Source organism: Uranotaenia lowii, chromosome 3 (assembly GCF_029784155.1).
Source record: "Uranotaenia lowii strain MFRU-FL chromosome 3, ASM2978415v1, whole genome shotgun sequence".
In the NCBI taxonomy this organism is placed as follows: domain Eukaryota; kingdom Metazoa; phylum Arthropoda; class Insecta; order Diptera; family Culicidae; genus Uranotaenia; species Uranotaenia lowii.
This window is the reverse complement of record NC_073693.1, coordinates 280,096,265-280,116,768: the sequence shown is the minus strand read 5'-3', so window position 1 is coordinate 280,116,768 and position 20,504 is coordinate 280,096,265. Positions and strand designations below refer to the sequence as shown.

The window sequence follows — 20,504 nt, the reverse complement described above, 5'->3', positions numbered from 1 at the left end:
AAAATTAGACTTTTTCAACTTCTCTCATTCAAACTGCAATATCTTACGTACGAACAAACGCTTTACTCTACACAATGTTCACTGAGAGATCCTTGAAAACTAAAACTTAAACTTCTCCAGTTTTCAGAAATTCTCTAAATGGGAATCAATAACTACTCGAGGAAAAAAAATCAATTCCTGGACCGATAACCTCGATTTCTATTGAATTTTGACGATGCATGGAAAAACGATGCAAAAAACTCCCGCTGAAGTTCAAAATGACAAGAGAATTTAGATGAAAGAATAATTTAAACTTTGAAATAAGAGTTCACGAGTTTCTGGTTCGGATCTCAATTCTAGTTTGGATAAAAAAATCGGAAGATATGATTTTTGTACATAAAGTCGTTCAAAATAAAACAAAATTGATCCCCTTTTTTATGTTGATTCCTACCATATAAGTTTTAAAACTTGACTCATGTTTGCTTCACATTTTATAAATTTTGACATATTACAGTTTGAATGAAAAAGTCGAAAAGTTTTATCGCTCGTAAAAAAAACTCGAATAGATGAGCTGAACCAGTCTAATGCGCATTACACGCATCAACGTGGAGTTGCTTTGTTTCGATACCCTTCGCCAGGGTTCCCACATGTATAAGAATACACATGTTGACAAAACGCAAATGTGATTCTGCCTCTCCTCAAATGTCTTACTATTCAGTCTCATTACGTAGAAAAACATATAATTCCATTAAAAATGTTGATGTTCTGTGTATTTCTGTGTAAATTTTTGCATTGTAATTTGTGTTAAATGTCTGTATGAATGTTATGAAATTTTATCTTACAGACAAATCCTGGATCATGGCAGCCCTGTCTGTTGGAGAGTGTGTTGGTAGAAAATACATTTGCAGGGTGGATTCAATTTCTAAGGTCTAATATTGTGCTGCCTGCAATTGCCTTAGCCAAACAATGGTACCTAGCTACAATAACGCTACCTTGAGATTTCTTGGCAAGACCATTTTATTGCGACTTAGAGCTCATTCGAACTTGGCCGTTATTCTGCGCGGTTGATCCGTGCGAAGTAAATAATAGTATTTGCATGAACCGCAACCGCAAAATTTTAAATCTATACCTCATGAGGGAGGAATAGTTTGAGACAATTTCGGTATAATTGAATAGAAGGTATAATATTTTGCTGCCTTTAGATGCATTAGCCAAGCAATGGTAGACCTGATTACAATAAAGCTATCCTAGTTTCATGGCTTATTGCGACTGGTTACTTGAAAGAACTTCTGCTGTTATCCTGTGCGGTTGATCCGTTCCATGTAAGCTAATGCCAATTGCATGAACCGCAACCGCAAAATTTTAAATGTATTTCTGAAGAGGGTGGAAAAAATTGAGACAATTTCGGTCTCCTTGTACCAGGGGTGCCAGGTGGTTTCGTCAAAAATCAGGACATCGCGAAGTTGAAAATCAGGATTTATCAGGACACCTCTGGATTTATAAAAATAATAAGGATTTCTGCTAAGATTGCATAAATAGAGGCACGATAAGGTGCTGTAAATGCCTTGATTTATGCAAAAACAGTACGCAGCTTGTTGGCTGGCCGGTTTCATATCAAAAAAAAAAACCATTTGAACATCATCTGAACCGAAAATTACCATCTGTTAAATTAGTGTTATTATTTTATAACCTATTTATTATATTTTCTCATAGTTTAACCACAAATTCGATCACACTTAAGAAGTTTTTATGAAAATCAGGACAAATCAGGACATTTTAGGGACAAATTTTGAAAAATCAGGACAACTCGAGAGTTTTTGAAAAATCAGGACGGTCTCTCGAAAATCAGGACAAATCCTGATAAATCAGGACACCTGGCACCTCTGCCTTGTACGACGGAATTAGGAACCTGGTACGACAATGAAGGAACTTGAATGAGGAAAATAAATCATAAATTGACTAAAAAGTACATAATGGATTGATCTATTTCCTTCATAGTTTCATAAAACAGTATTAGAAATATAGTTCAATTACTAAACATCAGTTTTAAAACAACGTGGAAGGCAATTCTATTGAAATAATGAAAAAAGCTTCCTTAAGCCGTTGTCTTAGGGTCCTTTACCCTACGTGGTTACAATTAAAAATTTATATTTAAAATTAAAGTTTTTAAGTGTACCGGTCTCCCTGAAAAAAATTGTAGGTGTTTTGAAATATAATAAAAAATGGAATGGAATTGTTGAAAAATTTGACCGTTTCAAAAGCTTCCGGCATTTATAAGATTATTTACTAAAATTACGTATAAGCACGGACTCCCCTGAACGCTTCCAACATGAGTCTCAAAATTTACTTTTTCTGCATACAGAAAAAAAAATTTCAGTGAAACTTTTCATTAAACCAAATTTTGATTTTATATGTGTATCGGTCAACCATATAAACATTAAATAAATTCTATTAATTTTTCAAGAACACGTTACCCATACTAAGCTATTTAAATTTGGTTTATTTTTCATAATTATGATTATTTGCCGAAGTATCAAGTTTTTGAATAATAAGCAAATTTTCTAGTAACTCGGATATTCGATGTATTTAAAACAAAATTTTAAAATTTAATTTCGATTATGTTGATAATGTCGTTCGGAGAATTTTTAAAGTTTGATGTAATCTGTTTCCTGAGGCCCTCCAAACTCCCCAAAATTAAAGATAGAGTCCGTTCAAAAGCTCACAACGCTTAAACAACTGTGGTGGCCAGTTTAAAAACCAATGGTAGGAAATAACCAAAAACAATGGGAAAAATTGCCGATTATGTGATGGAAAGTACAGATAACACAAAGCAACAAAATTTACATTTTTCCAAGGTGCAAAGGCTTTGGAAGCCAGTTTTCACTAGTTTAGTTTAGTTTTTTTTTTATCAGTTCTTGTTTTTGAGATAACTCTTGGAAATAGGTAAGACTGCATAAAATAAATTTGTGCATTTTTTTTGACAAACTATTGAATATTTCAAAGGTTTTGAAAACAAATTCTAAATTGAATGTACAACATTTCACAAAACAGCTTATAGGAAAAAGTTAGAGTTAGTAGTTTTCATTTATAAATTTTTCCCAATCCCGCAAAAATACGATAAATTTGACGGGATTTAAAAAAAAATAATTCAATTTGAATCTTTGATATTTTTTCATAAGTCGAATCGTATCATAATCTGCATCAAAGTTGTTAAATGAGTTAAAATTCTTGAATGATGTGAGAAATAGATGTAATCTTATCAATTCCAAGTTCTAAAAATCGAAAGATTTAATTTTTCAAGCGCATTATTGAAACGAATAGCTAAGCAAATTTAAAATCTGGTTTCACGTAGGTTTGTTAATTTATTTATTAATTATCAAAGATCAATTTACTTAATCATGATAAATTTTAAATTTTTAACACCTTATTTTATTAAATCTAGATATATAAAATCTGACAAATGATTTATATTCAAGGCGCTACAATCTTCTAAAATCAGTTATTAAAACATAGCAGCAAAAATGCTGTTCCCTTGTGAATGTGTCAAATGTTGTATAATTTTGAAAATTTAAGTTTTTTTTTTATTGTAATTGTAATTGATCCTTTATCCAGTAACGGTAACCTTTTTTTTTTGTAAAATGTCCTAGAAAAATATGAAAATCTTCAAAAATTATCAATTATCGTTCGTTGCGTCACTAAAATAGTTTTCAACAAATTCCCGTTGAAAGTGAAAAATTAAAAAGTGTTGATAAAAAGCAACGGCACTTTTATGAAAAAAATTCTAAGTTTGCACTTGCCCCGTTTATGGGGGCAACCATTTTTGAGATGATTTTTTTAATGTCTGATGTTACATGGCTTAAAGGTGCGTTTGCACTTGCCCTGCAGTGTGGCTTGAAAGGAGAGAATATTGTTTTCAAAATTTTAAGAGTGTACTGAAAATTTTTCATAAATCTTCTGCTTTCATTTGAATATCAGTCCCAAACACTCACCTTTCAACGAAAAATCGGATTTGAATGCCCTTTTTGTTGTCAAAAAATGCAAAACAAAAACATACTTTTCATGTCTAGTACGTACTTGAATTCGTGTGTAATCAGACAGTGCCGTGTTTTTAGTTAATAATTAAAAGAAAGTTTAGTTTATCTATGTCAGATTGTTTGTTTGAGCATAAACAACAACTTCTAGAAGAAGAAATATTTTTTAACTATTTTGTTACAGAGGAAAGTTGATCGTATGCACTTGCCCCGGTGTACCTTACTAAGAAAAACGGGCCATGATTAGGTCACTCATGCTCTAATACCTACCCATTAAAAAAGTCATGCATTAATTTTTAACTTTTTCCAAGCTTAAAAATTTTAAATTCAAAAAGATATTCGTCGTTCTCACTTAATCTCTGACAAAAACGTTGAGAGTAAAAGAAAATTAAAAATTACCAAAAATAAATCTAAATATTAACACACTTATTGATTTAAAATAATACGACGTCTTATCAAACAAATGAATCAATCCTTTGAAGCATGATTTGAAAAACTGGGTACCAATATCACTGTTGATGCTATAAAATTAATGACTTAATGATACAACTGAACAGGTTTGAAAATGTCTTATCAAAATGATTACTTAAAAAAAGTAAAACCAATATTTTTTAACTGATAAATCATTTCAATATTATAAGACTTAAAACTTTATAAATTCTACGAATATATTATTATTATTATTATTATTTTGTTTTGATTATAGTCGTTTTACCATCTTTATGGCATTCGCGACTTTATCAACGTTACAGTTGGCGGATCGTTATTGAAAAACTTATCCGGTACAACTGTGTTCGATGTTTACTCTTGGGCTCGAACTCGCGGACATCGGCTCAGGAGACAACAGACTTGCCAACTGAGCTATATCACAAGCCCTTACGAATACATTATAAAAATAGTGTTTTCTTTGAAAAAACAAATATTCAAAATATTAGCGGAGAGTGGGGCAACGTCGGCCATGGGGACACGTGGGCGACTCTAAATATCTCAGCTGTGTGTTGAAATAAAAATCCCAATCCAACTGTCATCGTCGTCGCTTAGCCTAAGCATGTTTTTCTATATGTTGTTGACTTATGCACGTATCATACTTCTTTTATTTAACTAGGCTTGAAAAATGTAGGGGAGAGTGGGGTATCGTGGGCCATGGGGAAACATGGGCCAGTTTTAATATCTCAGATGTGTGTTGAGATAAAAATCTTAAACCAACTGTCATCGCTGTCGCTTTGCGTGAGCATATACTTCTGTATGTTGTTGACTGAAATACGCATCATATGCTTCTTTTATTAATCAAGCTAAAAAAAAGTTAGAAAAATTTACTTACATAATTAAAAAAACACCCGCTGATTTCATCGATGGGGAACCTAAAGTTCATAACAAAAATATGCTCATACGATTATGATCTTAGTTTTGTCATGATCTTTCACGTGGAAAAGGAATTTTTGATAAAACATCAATAAGTCACACAAACGCAACCAATTTGCAAATCATAGTTTGTGGGGAATCGTGGGCCACACATCCTTAACCACCTATATTTATATGTTTTTATACACATTCAGAACTTAAAATACGTTTCTCCTATCTGTGAAGTTTTCTTATGCCAAATGAAGAGTCATGAAAAATATTTTTTCCATCCTATATAAGAAATTTTGCCAAAACGTTCGCGAGCCAGGTTTTGGAATCTATGCGATCATACACAGCTCTCTTTTTTATTTCATCATCTGAAATTGCTTTAAAATAACGAAATGAATTAGGAAATCACAGTTTTGGGTCAACTCATAAACTTTGCATGTTATTTGGTCAATTTTGATTTGGTGGCCCACGATTCCCCACCATTTTTCAAAATCCAAAAAATATTGCTTTTTTTCAAACGAACAGAACTTGGGGAAAATAACTTATTAAAAATAAAAAAAATACCTTACGATACCTTGAAAATGTAGAAAACCATACAATTTTTTATTTTCATTTTATCTTTTCTAGTAAAGAAGTTATGGAACAACGAAAAAAAGTGGTCCATGATTCCCCACTCTCCCATACTTACATAATTAAACAATCACCCGCAAAACTGCTTCCGTGGGAGACCTAAAGTACATAACAAAAATATGCTCATACGCTTATGATCTTAGTTTTGTCATGTTCTTTCACGGGGAAAAGGAATTTTTGATGAAACATCAATAAGTCAAACAAACGCAACCAATTTGCAAATCATATCTTATGGGGAATCGTGGACCACATTTTGTGGGGTATCTTGGGCCACCTATATTTTGGTGTTTTTATACACATTTAGAATTTAAATAACATCTTTCCTATATGTTAAGTTTTCTTATGCCAAATTAAAAGTTATGAAAAATGTTTTGTCTATCTTTTCTAATGTGATAGAGACGAACATAAATCCTATTTATGGAATTTTGCCGAAATGTTCGCGAGCCAGGTTTTAGGAACTATTCGATCATACATTACTCTCTTTTTTATTTCCTAATCTGAAATTGCTTTAAAATAACTAAATGAATTATGAAATTTCAGTTTTGGGTCAACTCATAAACTTTGCACATTATCTTGTCAATTTGGCGGCCACGTTTACCCACAGTTAAAAAAAAAACTTTTATTCAAACAGTCAGAACTTGGAAAATTAAGGTTTTTTTCTTAATTAAAAAAATGCCTAATGATTCCTTAGAAATGTAGATTTTTTTTTCTTTTTATCTTTCAAAATAAAACAATGAAACAAAGAAAAAAATGCCCCATGATACCCAACTATCCCCTAAGAAATATGATTCTTGAAATATGTGAAAACTGAATATAAATAAGTTTAAAAACTATTTTTATTAGGGTGGTACATAACATGTCTAATTTCGGAAACCGACCGTATAAATTTTGTGGATTGGCCCAAAAACTGATGTTGGCAAAATTCAGCTCAATGCAACTTGATTCAGAGGTGCCTCAAAGCACTCGAAATTTCGGTTTTTTACCCTCAAAAATCGCCAAAGGAAAATCGAAATTTTAATTTTGATGCCAAATGACTTTAAAATGCACGAAACGTCGAAAACCGGTGCCGGTGATATTAAAAAAATGCCCAAAATCGACTTTCTGGGTCTCATGATCAGTTTAATAAAAAAAACGAAGTTCTAAAAAGTCGATTTTGCATAACATTTTTTTTTCGAACAGAACACTTATAAGTTATTTGGTTTTAGAGATAATATTTCGATTTTTCCGGTTTCCTTCGTTCCCTTCTTTGATGAGTTTCGAAGGTATACAAATCGAAACTTTGAGCGCTATGAGGCAACCCTTAATCAAATCCGATTGAGCTGACATTTTTCACAGTTCAGGTTTTTGGGCCAATCTACAGAATTTATATGGTCGGTTTTCAAAATTCGATCATGAAATTTCTCCCACCTCTCCATTGCCACCCTAATAAATATTTTCAATTGGGAATTATTCATTGCTTTGAAGCTTTAGGCATTATAATATCATCAAAACTAGAGTTCCTCCTCAGCCTCGAACGAGTTCGGACGCGTTTTGTGATCGGTGCTCGTTATTCAAAGACTACTGCTCAACTGCTCATATTGTGTTTTTTCGACTTAGACGGTGTGAAGTAGTAGTGGTGCGATGAGTCCATCGCCAGGTGAACCCCCGGATAGAATTGTACCGGAATGGATGGATCCTAAAAACTTGCATGGTCGCCTACACTATCTGATTTTAAAAGCAGCAGACGGCCATGAGCTTCCGCAGAACCCATTCCTCATCGGAAGATCAGTAGAAAAAGCGGGAAAAATAGAAGGTTTCTATGAGAAAAAACATGGTTGGTATGTGATTAAGTCAAGAAACAAACAACAAATAAATAAACTTGAAAAAATCACCAATCTGACCAATGGAACACCGATAGTTATCGAACGCCATCCTACATTAAACCAGCGGAAATTTGTGAGACGTGTAACGAGGTGAACGGAATGACTGAAAAAGAGTTGCTCAGTGAACTATCGTCCCAAAGAGTGATAGATGTACGAAGAATCACCAAGAAGACCCCTGCGAAAATTGTCGACACATCCACATTGATAATAACCATCAACGGGACGGTAATACCCGAGTTTTTGCATTTTGGATTTCTTCGAGTGCGAACTCGGATGTATTATCCGTTGCCGTTGATGTGTAGAAATTGTCTGCAGTACGGACACACCAAGGCGAGGTGCGGGAGTCCCCTCTCGTGTACCAAATGTAATTCCACTCAACACGACAGCCAAAGCTGTAAGAACCACCCATACTGCGGGAACTGCCAAAAAGAAGGTCATTCACCGATAAATAGATCGTGTCCTATTTGGTTAGCCGAAACATCGGCAATCAAAATTAGCACGGAGCAGAATCTACCGATTGCAGCCGCCCGAAAATTGATACAGCAAACCAACAGCAATGTAACATTCGCCAAAGTAGTCAAGGCCGACCTGAAGCAACCGACGACAGAAAACAATAGGCAAACTAAACCACCAGCCGAACCGAAACAAATAAAGCTTAGTTCTTTTAGAAATGGGACACTTTCATTTGCTAATAGCTCGTTAACTAGTTATTGGATATTAAAAATTTTGACAGCATTTTGTTGCCTGTAAAAAGTACTATTCGACCTATTTTTTTCAAAATTTAAAATTTACGCGTTTTTGAGATATGTACGATGTAAGAGAAAAAGAAAAAAATAATTTTGCACAGTTTCCTTTAAAGTTCGTCATTATCAAATTGATAGCTGACAAAACCGTTGATTATTCAAAGAATTACTGAGTTTTTGTGGTGGATAAGTATGCAAACACTGTCAATAATGTCCACAAAGTTCAAATCAAGCATTGTAGTGAAGAAAATGATCGGCAACAACGGTTAAGGATCATCAGGGAAGTCAAGTCTCATACCAGCATTTTTAATTTTCAATAAACGAAAAACTAAGGGTAGACCGCTGAAATATCCAAAACAATTTTCTCCGATAAGCTGAAAGTGTTGCCTAGTGATGACTCATAGAAATCCAACCTCAAACAACCATTTTTTGATAGTTCCAAAGCTCTTAAGCTGTAAAACCGGTACCGAAAAAAAAACGTTCAAAAATGTGGTCAAAAATAATCAAATTTGTTCATTTCGAAACAACTGTATCCACTTAAATGCTTCCAGTTTCCAGTTTCCAGAGAAGTATTGGACCAAAAATTATCAGAAATTGAAGAAGGAGGGTGAAGCCACCTAAAATATAGATTTTACGAAGTATAAGTTGGAGAAACTGATCAATACCATGACTGAAAAAAGTGTGCGCCGGCCAATGGGAGATACCAAGAATAAAGTAGAAATTTCTTTAACAAAAAACGGTAAATATTTTTTTTCAAATTTTTTCATGAAATATCATAACATTACCTTCATTTTCTTCATAGAAAGTATTTGGTTCAAAAGAATGGTTTTTGAGATACAGGCATTCGTAACTGTCCCATTTCTAAAAGAACTAAGCTTTAGAAGGGGAAAACAACAACAGCAACCACCTCAACCCAAACGGCATCACATCTGAAACCCGCCTCTCCTCCTGCTAAAAAAGTAACCCATCAACCCTCTCTTGAGATAGATGATAAACATCGCGGAAACGCACTTGGACCCCCCAGGACCCGATCAAGGGATCGAATAGATTTAAGTTCTCCTACACCCTCTCAACCTTCTTTTCCCTCTCCTAACCCCTCCCAACCTCCCCCTAGTTTTAAAAAACTATCAGACCCTCGGCTCACTAAAACTTTGAAAAAGTAATATGGCCTTAAAAACGTTTATTAAAAAAAAAATCATCAAAACTACTGCCACGATAGAATAGAGTTCCGGACAATATACCACTGATAATTTGAAACTGATAAAATGATGATGGCTCCAGAGAGTAGTTAAAAAGACACAAAAGTTTCGAATCCAGAATAACAGCTAAAAGACAAGTATCTAGCTAAAAACGAGAGTTGGGACGTTTGAGATTTTAAGAAAGTTACACAACTTAATGATCTAAAATCAAAATTAGGTACCTAGGATAGAACCTGTAAAAAAACGACACCTTATATAAAGGGTGATACGGTCATAATTTGGCCAAGGGAAAACGCGTGTAAATCGGTGAAATCGTTTATTTAAAAAATCAAATTAAATTTCTTTTTCAAGTTCAATAAGTACCTAAAAAATTCAGGAAAAATGTTCAGTTAGGCTTCCGCTTTTTCAAATCCGAATTGCCGGGCTTTACGCTTAACCCCTGCCATCAGATTTTGTACAGCCACCTTGCCCACCTTCTTCGCCGCAGAAAACCAGTTTGCCTTGAACTGCTGCTCGTCCTTAGCAGTTTTTTTGGTCTTCTTTAGGTTCCGCTTGACAATAGCCCAGTATTTCTCAATTGGGCGGAGCTCTGGCGTGTTGGGAGGGTTCTTGTCCTTGAGAACCACCTGCACGTTGTTGGCGGCGTACCACTCCATGGCCTTTTTAGCGTAATGGCAAGATGCCAAACCCGGCCAAAACAGTACGGAACAACCGTGTTTCTTCAGGACAGGCAGGAGACGTTTATTCAAACACTCTTTCACGTAAATTTCTTGGTTGACAGTTCCGGAAGCTATGAAAATGCTGCTTCTCAAGCCACAGGTACAGATAGCTTGCCAAACCAGATATTTCTTTGCGAATTTTGACAGTTTCATGTGTTTGAAAATATCTGCTACCTTTCCCCTTCCTTTTGCTGTATAAAACTCCTGTCCCGGAAGCTGGTTGTAGTCGGCTTTGACGTAGGTTTCGTCCTCCATTACCACGCAGTCAAACTTCGTCAGCATCGTCGTGCACAGCCTCCGGGATCGCGCTTTGGCCGTTGAACTTTATTTATCATCGCGATTTGGAGTAAGCCTTATAAGACCTTCTTGTAAGTCGATAGTCCGGCTCGTTTTTTGGCTCGATGCACGGCTGTAGACGATACACCCAGCTTATTTGCGGCATCTCGGAGAGAGAGATTAGGGTTTCGCTTGAAACTACCGGCAACTCTCTTTGTCGTCTCAGCGGCTTCCGGTTTCGATTTCTCCCCGATCCAGACTTTAATTACATTTGTAACGGTTGATTTGGCAACTTTTAGCGATTTTGCCAGCTGTGCGTTCGAGTGTTCAGGTTTTTTAAATGCAAAATTGAAAGAAATATGTCAAGCTGATATTGACCAAATTTTAACTGTATCACCCTTTAACCAATAGGCTAAATCGTCAGATGTAAACTAGTCAAGCTGTGACTCTATAATTCAGTTGACTTCATCGAGTTTAATTTGCTGCTATATTCTACAGCAGAAAATGCTCATCATGCCTCGATCTATGGTGCTTCATACGCCCCGAGTTAACAAGTTAAAGAAAAAACGCGTTTAAAAATTGATTATAGTGAAAAATCAAAAATTTTATGATGGGGAAAATTGAGGAACAATGAGTTTATCATATTACAGTGCGTATTTTATATATCAAGACGATTTAATGATCATAAGAGCTTATTTTGTGTGCTCAAAAATTATAATATTTTCGTCACTTGAGAACTTATGTTGGTATTTTTTTTAAATATTTCTGAAAAGACGATAGAGAGATTTCTTTTTGCTGAAAAATTAATACTATAGGAACTACACAACTGTTCCTCATGAAAATTTATATGAGAATATTCGTTCTTTCGTGGAAATGAAAAGTGCTTACTATGCCCGAGCACCTGGGCATTATACCCTTATCTCCCTTTGTTGTTTTTTTTTTATATTGAATTTCTTATTGGAATTTTTATTTGGATAACTACTGATGAAGACATGATAGGTACATATATGATATGAAATGTTCAATTTGATGCCTACTGTATTCAGGGGTGAAATCATGAATCCTATTCGATTCGAGTTACCCGTTTCGAGTTGAACTCGAATCGAATTAGAATCAATATTACGAATCTCGTTCGAGTTCTAAATTTTAACGTATTAGATTTCGAGTAAATCGGGTAGTAATCATCTCGATACGTTCCATTCGAATCGAGATCGGTGATGCCAAAGTTGGTCGAATCGAACGAAACTCGATTGTTTCGAGTTCCATAATCCCGCCCCAGATTTCTGTTCTGTGTTATGATTCTGATATGCAACAGTTTTTCCAGATAAAACACGAATGTGTTACAAATCAAAAACACTTTTGATCTCGATCTTGTATCTTTTCCCGTCATTGGGATTTTGGATTAAAAGTTGCACGTGATCTATTGATTTTTTTTTAAAAAATTAAGAAAAAACATATCCGAGAATTCAAAAATTCCATTTACAGGTTCTGTCAAGAAAAATAGCTCTAGGCTAACTAAACTTGCCGCTGTCGAAAAGAAACAAATTTTAAATTTTTAGAGTTAATAAAATTTATGAAATTTAATTAACAGATTAAGTTTTTCTGCACTCTTTTCCAACAAAATAAGATGTTGAAATAAGGGCATCAAAAATGCTGTTACCATATGTAATGTTTGAAACACTTATATTATTAAGGAAATGATTTTGAGCCATTATCAGATAAATTAAAACGTTTCATTACACCTAACAACTGCAATTCACAGGTTCTGCCCGTCGGTGTTCATCTATCTGTCCACCATCGTTCCGGCGATTTGGCTGCTGGAGCTGGACAAGCTGGAAAAACGAACCGTCTTCCAGGACCAGGTGCTAAATGAAACCATCAATTTGGCCGCAACCGTTGGCAAGGATCTGAAAGAGCTGAACAAAATGCTGGGTGTTAAAATTCAGCTGCCGGAAATCCAGCTGAATGCCGACACTTGGGTCACCCTCATCGAGCAGTTCCTGATGTTGGTGCTCATCATTGGCCGCTGGATGCTGCCCAAGGGAGATTTGACCCGGGATCAGCTGAGTCAGCTGCTGTTGGTTTACATCGGAACGGCTGCCGATATAATTGAGTTTTTCGACTCGTTCAAGGATAGCAAAATCGCCAACGAACCGGTTCTGGTGCTGCTGACGCTGAGCATTTGGTCCTGGAGTTTGCTGCAGTTTACGATTGTCCTGTCGGCGACCCGGGCCCGGAAACCGCGCGGGGGCGGAAGTGGCAGCAGTGGTCATCGAGGGGGCCAGGAGGAAGAGGAAGCCCACTGCTGCCATATGGCGTGCTGTAACATCGACTGCTGGGGAATTGCGTTGAACATTTTGCTGCAGGATGCACCCTTTCTGACGTTCCGGTTGCTGATTATCGTTCATTACAAAATAATCACCTACATGAACATTTTCTTCACATGTAAGTACTTAGTGTCAATTGGTCTTTTTAATTGAACAAGTGGAGCACAATTGTATAATTCTATTATTGATATCATCATTGATCACAAATCACAATACCTCAATTTTAATATCTCAGTTCAATTTGTTATTTCCCATTAATTTGAAACAAGAATTACTAAACCATATTTGTTTTTTTTAAATTGGAAAAAAAAACTCAATCAGAAATTTATACTTGCTGCACTAGACAAGATGAGACCACAATGAGAATCATTGATAAATTGCAGTTTCAAAACAGTGAAATTTGGAATTTATATCACAACAGTGAAAAAATATGTTCTTTTCGAAATCAAAGGATTTTTGATTAGTGCCTCCTAAAAATTATGATTTATAAATAATTGTATATTGATTTGTCGAAAGTTTGAAGGTATGAAACGTTACTTTACCATTTTACCATTTGCTGAACCCATATGAGGCCTTCAGAACTGAAGAAATTGAATTACAAAAATGGTCAATTTTGAGTTTATAATGCATATCGATTTTTCATGTTTCAAACTTTATCTGTTGAAATTTTCAGATTTATAAATTTTTTTCTTCATACTTTTACGATCGAACAAAAGTTACTACTTTCTGAAAAACGAAAAAAAAAAACAAAAAATTGAAGCGCGTTTTCTTGATAAAAGCTTCAATGCACGTATAACCTTGTGGCCCTTAGGTAAGCTTGCCAGATTGCCTGGTTTCATTCGGGTATGCCCGGATATTTAATACAAAATTGGGAAAATGGAGTTTTCAACTCCTTTTGATGTTACTTTAGTCTTTTTTCAAAAAGTAAATAGAATAATAAATAGGCGAAATGTATTTTACGCCACAAACAGTGTAAAATTGTATATGTTTGATTTAAAATTAAATGGAAATGTTTAATTTGTTTTGCGCGCGTCGGATACAAAGTAAACAAGTGAGAAAATTGTTGGAAAACGAGTCGTAGGCGTGGCTCAAGCACTTCCAAAATTCTTCAAAAGCTGGGAGGGTAAAAACATGTGATATTGAAAACAGAACGCTGTTGGAGTTTATCGATTTTCTCTGAATAATGATGTTTTGGACGTATCGAGGATCCTGGTGACGCTAATCTGTACAATATCACCGAGGAATCATCCGATGTTGAGCTTTCCTGTCGTTTTTCAATACCTATTTAATTTAGCATAGAGCAGCCCTCATGCAGCATCCCTATTAGCTTAGCTTAGCTTTATTGACTACTCATATCCACCCTCAACCACGAACTCGAAATGTTTGATTTACAGGTTTTTTTTTATTAGAATAGATTCTAGAAGAACTTCGTATTTTTTTCATTTGATTTCAAACTATACATTTCGAATTCCATGATCGCTGGCGTGGCTAAGCAGAACAAGTTCCACGTCGCCAATGGTTGCTACTCCGTGATTAATCGGGGCCATCAATTTTGCACAAAGTCCAAAAGAATGGTGCTTGGGATTAGCAGCCATTCTCATTGTACAAAACTGATGCTCTCCCTTCTTTATATGATTAATAACGGCGCCGGCCACGTCCTAGTAGTCTATGGGGAAAAGGGAAGGATTGTTAGTAAGATTCTCTTTAAGTTCAACAAGCAACCTCTCGCTCTTGCATAATCCAAAAAAAAATTTTGAAGTATTCAGAACCAAAGACAAGCTAGTATCACCAACTATGGAAACCGTCTATACCAGTGGTTTTCAAAGTGGTCCCTACCGCCCCCTTGGGGGCGTTGAGAACTTACAAGGGGGCGGTGAGCTCAATGTTGAAATTTGGGGGGCGTTGAAAGGGCTCAGGGGAGCGGTGAGATCGTAATTCACATTTACACCAAACACGAAACAACGTAAATTTCAAATAACATCGAGTTAGTAAATTCATTGTAAATAGAAATTTTTGTTTACCAAAATTTAAATGTATGATTTGATATCAAAACAAACTAATCAATCAGTTTAAGTAAGTGTCCAGGAAACTTTAAATAGAATTTACTGGAGGTTTGAAGCAATAATATGAGGTCCTTGGAGCTAAAAGGGTATATCTAAGTGCATAAAAGCTAATTTCGAGCTAATGGTCGTTCCATATAGTTTAAAAAAAAAAATCGCAATTTTCTTTCGAACAAAAAAGTTTGTAAATAAAACTCTAAGAATCTGAAAAATCATGAAATATAGTTCGAAATATAAAGAAACTTTTGACATTATTGAATTAAAAACTTAGAACACCGTTTAGTACCACTTACCCTTTTGGCTCTGAAGGCCTCATATGAATTTGATTTGATTTGAAATTTGTTTATTTGGAAGGGAGCCATGCGCAATCCCGATTAGGCACCCACAAATAAATACGAATGAGTTTTGAGTTAGCCCTTACAACAACATCAAGCCAAAAGCTAATGGTTTTTTAACGATACAGATTCTCATTTTTTTCAATAGATTTTTTGAAAATTTGCTCAGAAGAGCGTTGAGCTCGAATTTTTTTTGCCAAAGGGGGCGGTGAGTGAGAAAAGTTTGAAAACCACTGGTCTATACGTCTGCGAATCCATATTCAAGTATCTAAGGAAGGAGTTGTGTTAGTTTGTGAAAGGTAGAGATCAGGATCCATTTTGGTAAATGGTGCGATCATGATTCTCCTACACCCTCTATGCTCCTAGACATTTCCTAAGGAAACTCCTATACTTATGAGGCATTTGATAAATGTCCAATGAAAATGGATCGAGTTAAATTTTGAAGGCAAATCAATACCATTCAAATTTCTCCCTTGATAAACTAGCTCTTTTCCTCATGCAGCATCCCTATTTTACAAAAAATTAAAAGATCAATCATTTAGAGATGAACATTTACTGCATATGTGTCGCTTTGAAAGGAATTGCTACAAAGTTCAAATAAGACACCCTAAATCAGTGGTTTTCAAAGTGGTCCCTACCGCCCCCTTGGGGGCGTTGAGAACTTACAAGGGGGCGGTGAGCTCAATGTTGAAATTTGGGGGGCGTTGAAAGGGCTCAGGGGAGCGGTGAGATCGTAATTCACATTTACACCAAACACGAAACAACGTAAATTTCAAATAACATCGAGTTAGTAAATTCATTGTAAATAGAAATTTTTGTTTACCAAAATTTAAATGTATGATTTGATATCAAAACAAACTAATCAATCAGTTTAAGTAAGTGTCCAGGAAACTTTAAATAGAATTTACTGGAGGTTTGAAGCAATAATATGAGGTCCTTGGAGCTAAAAGGGTATATCTAAGTGCATAAAAGCTAATTTCGAGCTAATGGTCGTTCCATATAGTTTAAAAAAAAAAATCGCAATTTTCTTTCGAACAAAAAAGTTTGTAAATAAAACTCTAAGAATCTGAAAAATCATGAAATATAGTTCGAAATATAAAGAAACTTTTGACATTATTGAATTAAAAACTTAGAACACCGTTTAGTACCACTTACCCTTTTGGCTCTGAAGGCCTCATATGAATTTGATTTGATTTGAAATTTGTTTATTTGGAAGGGAGCCATGCGCAATCCCGATTAGGCACCCACAAATAAATACGAATGAGTTTTGAGTTAGCCCTTACAACAACATCAAGCCAAAAGCTAATGGTTTTTTAACGATACAGATTCTCATTTTTTTCAATAGATTTTTTGAAAATTTGCTCAGAAGAGCGTTGAGCTCGAATTTTTTTTGCCAAAGGGGGCGGTGAGTGAGAAAAGTTTGAAAACCACTGCCCTAAATATTACGTTTGATTTAAAAAAAATGCATAATAACGTTGAAATACTATGTTATTACGAGCGTGAATTAACTTCAATGGAAACTCATTTATCATTATTGAATGTTAAAAAATTGAACTAACGATTTGTTTGCTTGATTAATATACAAATGCATTTTAAGCAATTAAACAGTTTGGAAACTATTTGTTCCAGATTATCATTAATATAATAGAAATTTGAAACAAACAAAAAACTGAAATAAACAAGTAAGACTTTTTTAACGGTAAGATTATTATTCTGGATGCAAATCAATTCTAAAAGTTAATTGATATTTCCCACTTCCGACTTTTTGAGAACAATACAGAACATTGTTGTGCTTCCATCCGGGATATTATGCACGAATTCATGGGGCCGTTGTTGTGTTAGTGAGGCAAGTTCTCGGCCAACTTAAGGAACTCAGAAAGGGCCACAATTTGGAACGGGGGCCACAATAAGGAGCGTTTAAATCAATTGTTCGGTCGGATGTATCTCAAGTTATCCACAGCTTTGAAGTTAGGACATACTTTTACTGTATTTCAGGATAGTAAGGAATCATATTTGTTGAAGGACTTTGTAAGGTGCACATTACAGGACTAGTCAACCATTTCTTAGGGGCCAATGGCGGGTTCATTTACCCTATATGTAAGTTAAGGGAGTAACCGCACTGGAACAGGAATCAATCGGAACACATGCACCGGGTACACACGCTGGCACCCAGACAGCATGGTCAGCGATATTAAGCTCCAAGTTTAAGTAAAGAGGTTCCCACCAGACAGCAGCGGAGACGACACCATCCACGCGAATTGTCGCTCGGTGCGAATTAGGGAAAACGCGAGGGAACAAAATGTTTGTTTTAGAGACAATAAATCATTACAGTTTCAACCGTGATCGAGTATATAGTCTACCTTTAGTTTTTTAAAAACCCGAAATCCATCGAAGATAAATTAACTTGTATAAAAAGCAATAACAAAATTTTATAATTTTTGGGAATAAATAAGTTTTTTAAAAAAAATCTCAATTATTTCTACAGATAATACATACAGATAATAATGTATAATGATAGAAATTATATCATAGCTTTGGGTCACAATCAATTACAATCATATTCCTGCACGTTATGAACAATGTTTGCTTAATGATCGTTTACATCAAACATACAATTTTCCCAAAATGGTTAAAGATTACCCATTTAGGCCGGAACAAATTTGAAATCCTTCTTTTGTCACTCGGAATTGGAACATCGCGAGGGGGGGAAACATAAAAAATAATGCGAAAAACAAATAAATTGAAATAAATTGCACGAAAGCTTGTATGCAACAAAATTGCATACTCCCAGCAAACATTTAAGAAGGGATATCGCAGAAACAAAAGAATTACTAAAACATGTATACCAGATGAAAAGATTGTATTAAACTTACCAAAATAGCATATAGCTACAAAAGCGGAGGCGATATATCTACAACGACAAGATTCCAACGATTCGATTTCCCCACAAAAAGCAAAATAAACGATTTTAGGTAATTTGAATGAATCGAAAAAAAATTCTGCCACAGAGATTTGAACTCCAGTCCTCCGAATTCGTCGTAAATGTCGACAATGATTGACAAAAGAAGAAATTGTTATTTGTTCCAGCCTTATTGTTATATTATAACTTTGAAGAAAGCAGGTATATGCAGCTATTTTTTCTTGCATCCGATTAATAAGACCCTTAGCTATGTTTAATAGACAAAAAAAAGTTTTAGGCAACGCTGGGTTTTTTTCTTAGAGGCCATAATGCTTAAACCTTTAGAGTCAATCATGAAATTACTCATTTTTTTTTTACTTTTTTGTCAATCGTGTAAGAATAGAAATTATTTCAAAAAGAAGCTTAGAAAATAAGCTTTCAAACGATGTATTGGAAATTGATGTAACATTCCTTTTATAGAACAAAAATCGATTTGAATGTTAGTGGATCTGAAGTATATTTTTTAAATAAGTCTAATGTCTGTGAAATGATAAGTACTCGTGATTATGATCTGAAAAACTGAGGACATCTTAGCAAAATATAAAGCTACAAACTGGAATATGACAAATATCATAACGATGAAGTTAATTTTTGACTTTTTGCCAGCTTAAACCCTATAGAGCAGGGGTTAAGCTAGTTTTACATAAACACATTAACCTGATATTAGGCAAACTATACTGAAAGTTCCTTAACATAAGACCAGAGATAAATTGGATAAAGATAATTTCTATCGATCTACAGATCTGTAATGCACAGTAAACGAAAATTACCGAGCTTGGTAATATTTTTTAACGAAATCCTAACATGTGTAAATCGTTAAACTGTTCGGTAATTTTTTCGGTAAAAAATAAACGAACATCGGTAAATCGATTCTTCATTTACCGATGTTCGTTTATTTTTTACCGAAAAAATTACCGAGCAGTTTAACGATTTACACATGTTAGGATTTCGGTAAAAAAATTACCGAACTCGGTAATTTTCGTTTACTGTGTGGTTTTATTCTTAAAATTGTTAGCCCGAACATGCTCTGCTTTTCTTTTCAACTACCCACCTTCAAAAGTTGGAATTTGCTGAACAGATTTATTAAAGCACAATTACATACCTGTTGAATGTCAAGTTCTAACCCCATACTTATGTCCCATTTTAGCTACAAAGCTTCTGTCAAGACATGCCATAGATTCTCTGCATTGTTCATTCGAACAGATAATGGTCCACGAGGAAATCAATAAACGTATCCAGGCCAATTAGATCTAACTCAATTTCCTTCTTCCTGCCTTCCCGCTTTCCCTACAGGTAAAAATACCCTGGTGATTCTGCTGCAGCTGTACCGTCTATACGTGGTCCATTCGGAAAGGCGGAAGTCTTCGGGAGGCAGCAAAAAAGCAGCATCCAGCAGACCCTCTTCCTCATCTCGAAAGAAAGCTGCCAGGGGCAGCAACAGCAAAAAACGGCATTCCAGAAGCAACGGCAATGGCAAACGAAGGTAAGCTAAGCTCTGCAAAGATGCTGAAATGTGATGCTATCTATCTACATACAAACAAAATGGACAAATGGAAACTTCACTCTCTGTGCCAAAGCCAAAGCTTGCAGGATTCGGAATGATTGAGCAATTAAATTAATTTAATCTGATTAAATGATCAAATATCAATACCACGGCCACGATGCCGGAAATAGAAGAAAATCGGATCCATGTGGACAGACTTTGATCTGTGGAAAGAGCAATTATGGAAAATGTGTTAACTTATTTAGAAAGACATTAAAAGTCTTACAGATTTTTATTCCACAACTACGAATTTGAGGTTTATTTTTCTCTCATTAGACTAAAAATTTTCAAAAAAAAAAACTTCAGAAAAGTTAAAACCATTAGATTTGCTAAGTAATTAGTCACGCAAACATTTTTTAGGAAACTTGCCGATATGAAAGAAGACGAAATCTACGAAATGCGGAAACATCGAAAATGCACCAGGTAGTTTAAGATTGCACATTAACATAGCTCGCTAGTATCTTTTTAGTTTGTGCTTCGCTCTTTGCTTT

At 35.0% G+C, this 20,504-nt stretch overlaps 1 protein-coding gene across 1 annotated transcript in view; it reads left to right on the top strand.

Annotated features, from left to right (window-relative positions):
* The window catches only part of LOC129755832 (transmembrane protein 26), a 50,804-nt gene that overhangs the window by 8,172 nt on the left and 22,128 nt on the right, over window positions 1–20,504 (top strand). Inside the window, exons 2-3 of the mRNA XM_055752514.1 lie at window positions 12,552–13,234; window positions 19,764–19,953. Of these exons, the coding sequence (XP_055608489.1) occupies window positions 12,552–13,234; window positions 19,764–19,953 (873 nt within the window). The remainder of the gene's footprint in view (window positions 1–12,551; window positions 13,235–19,763; window positions 19,954–20,504) is intronic.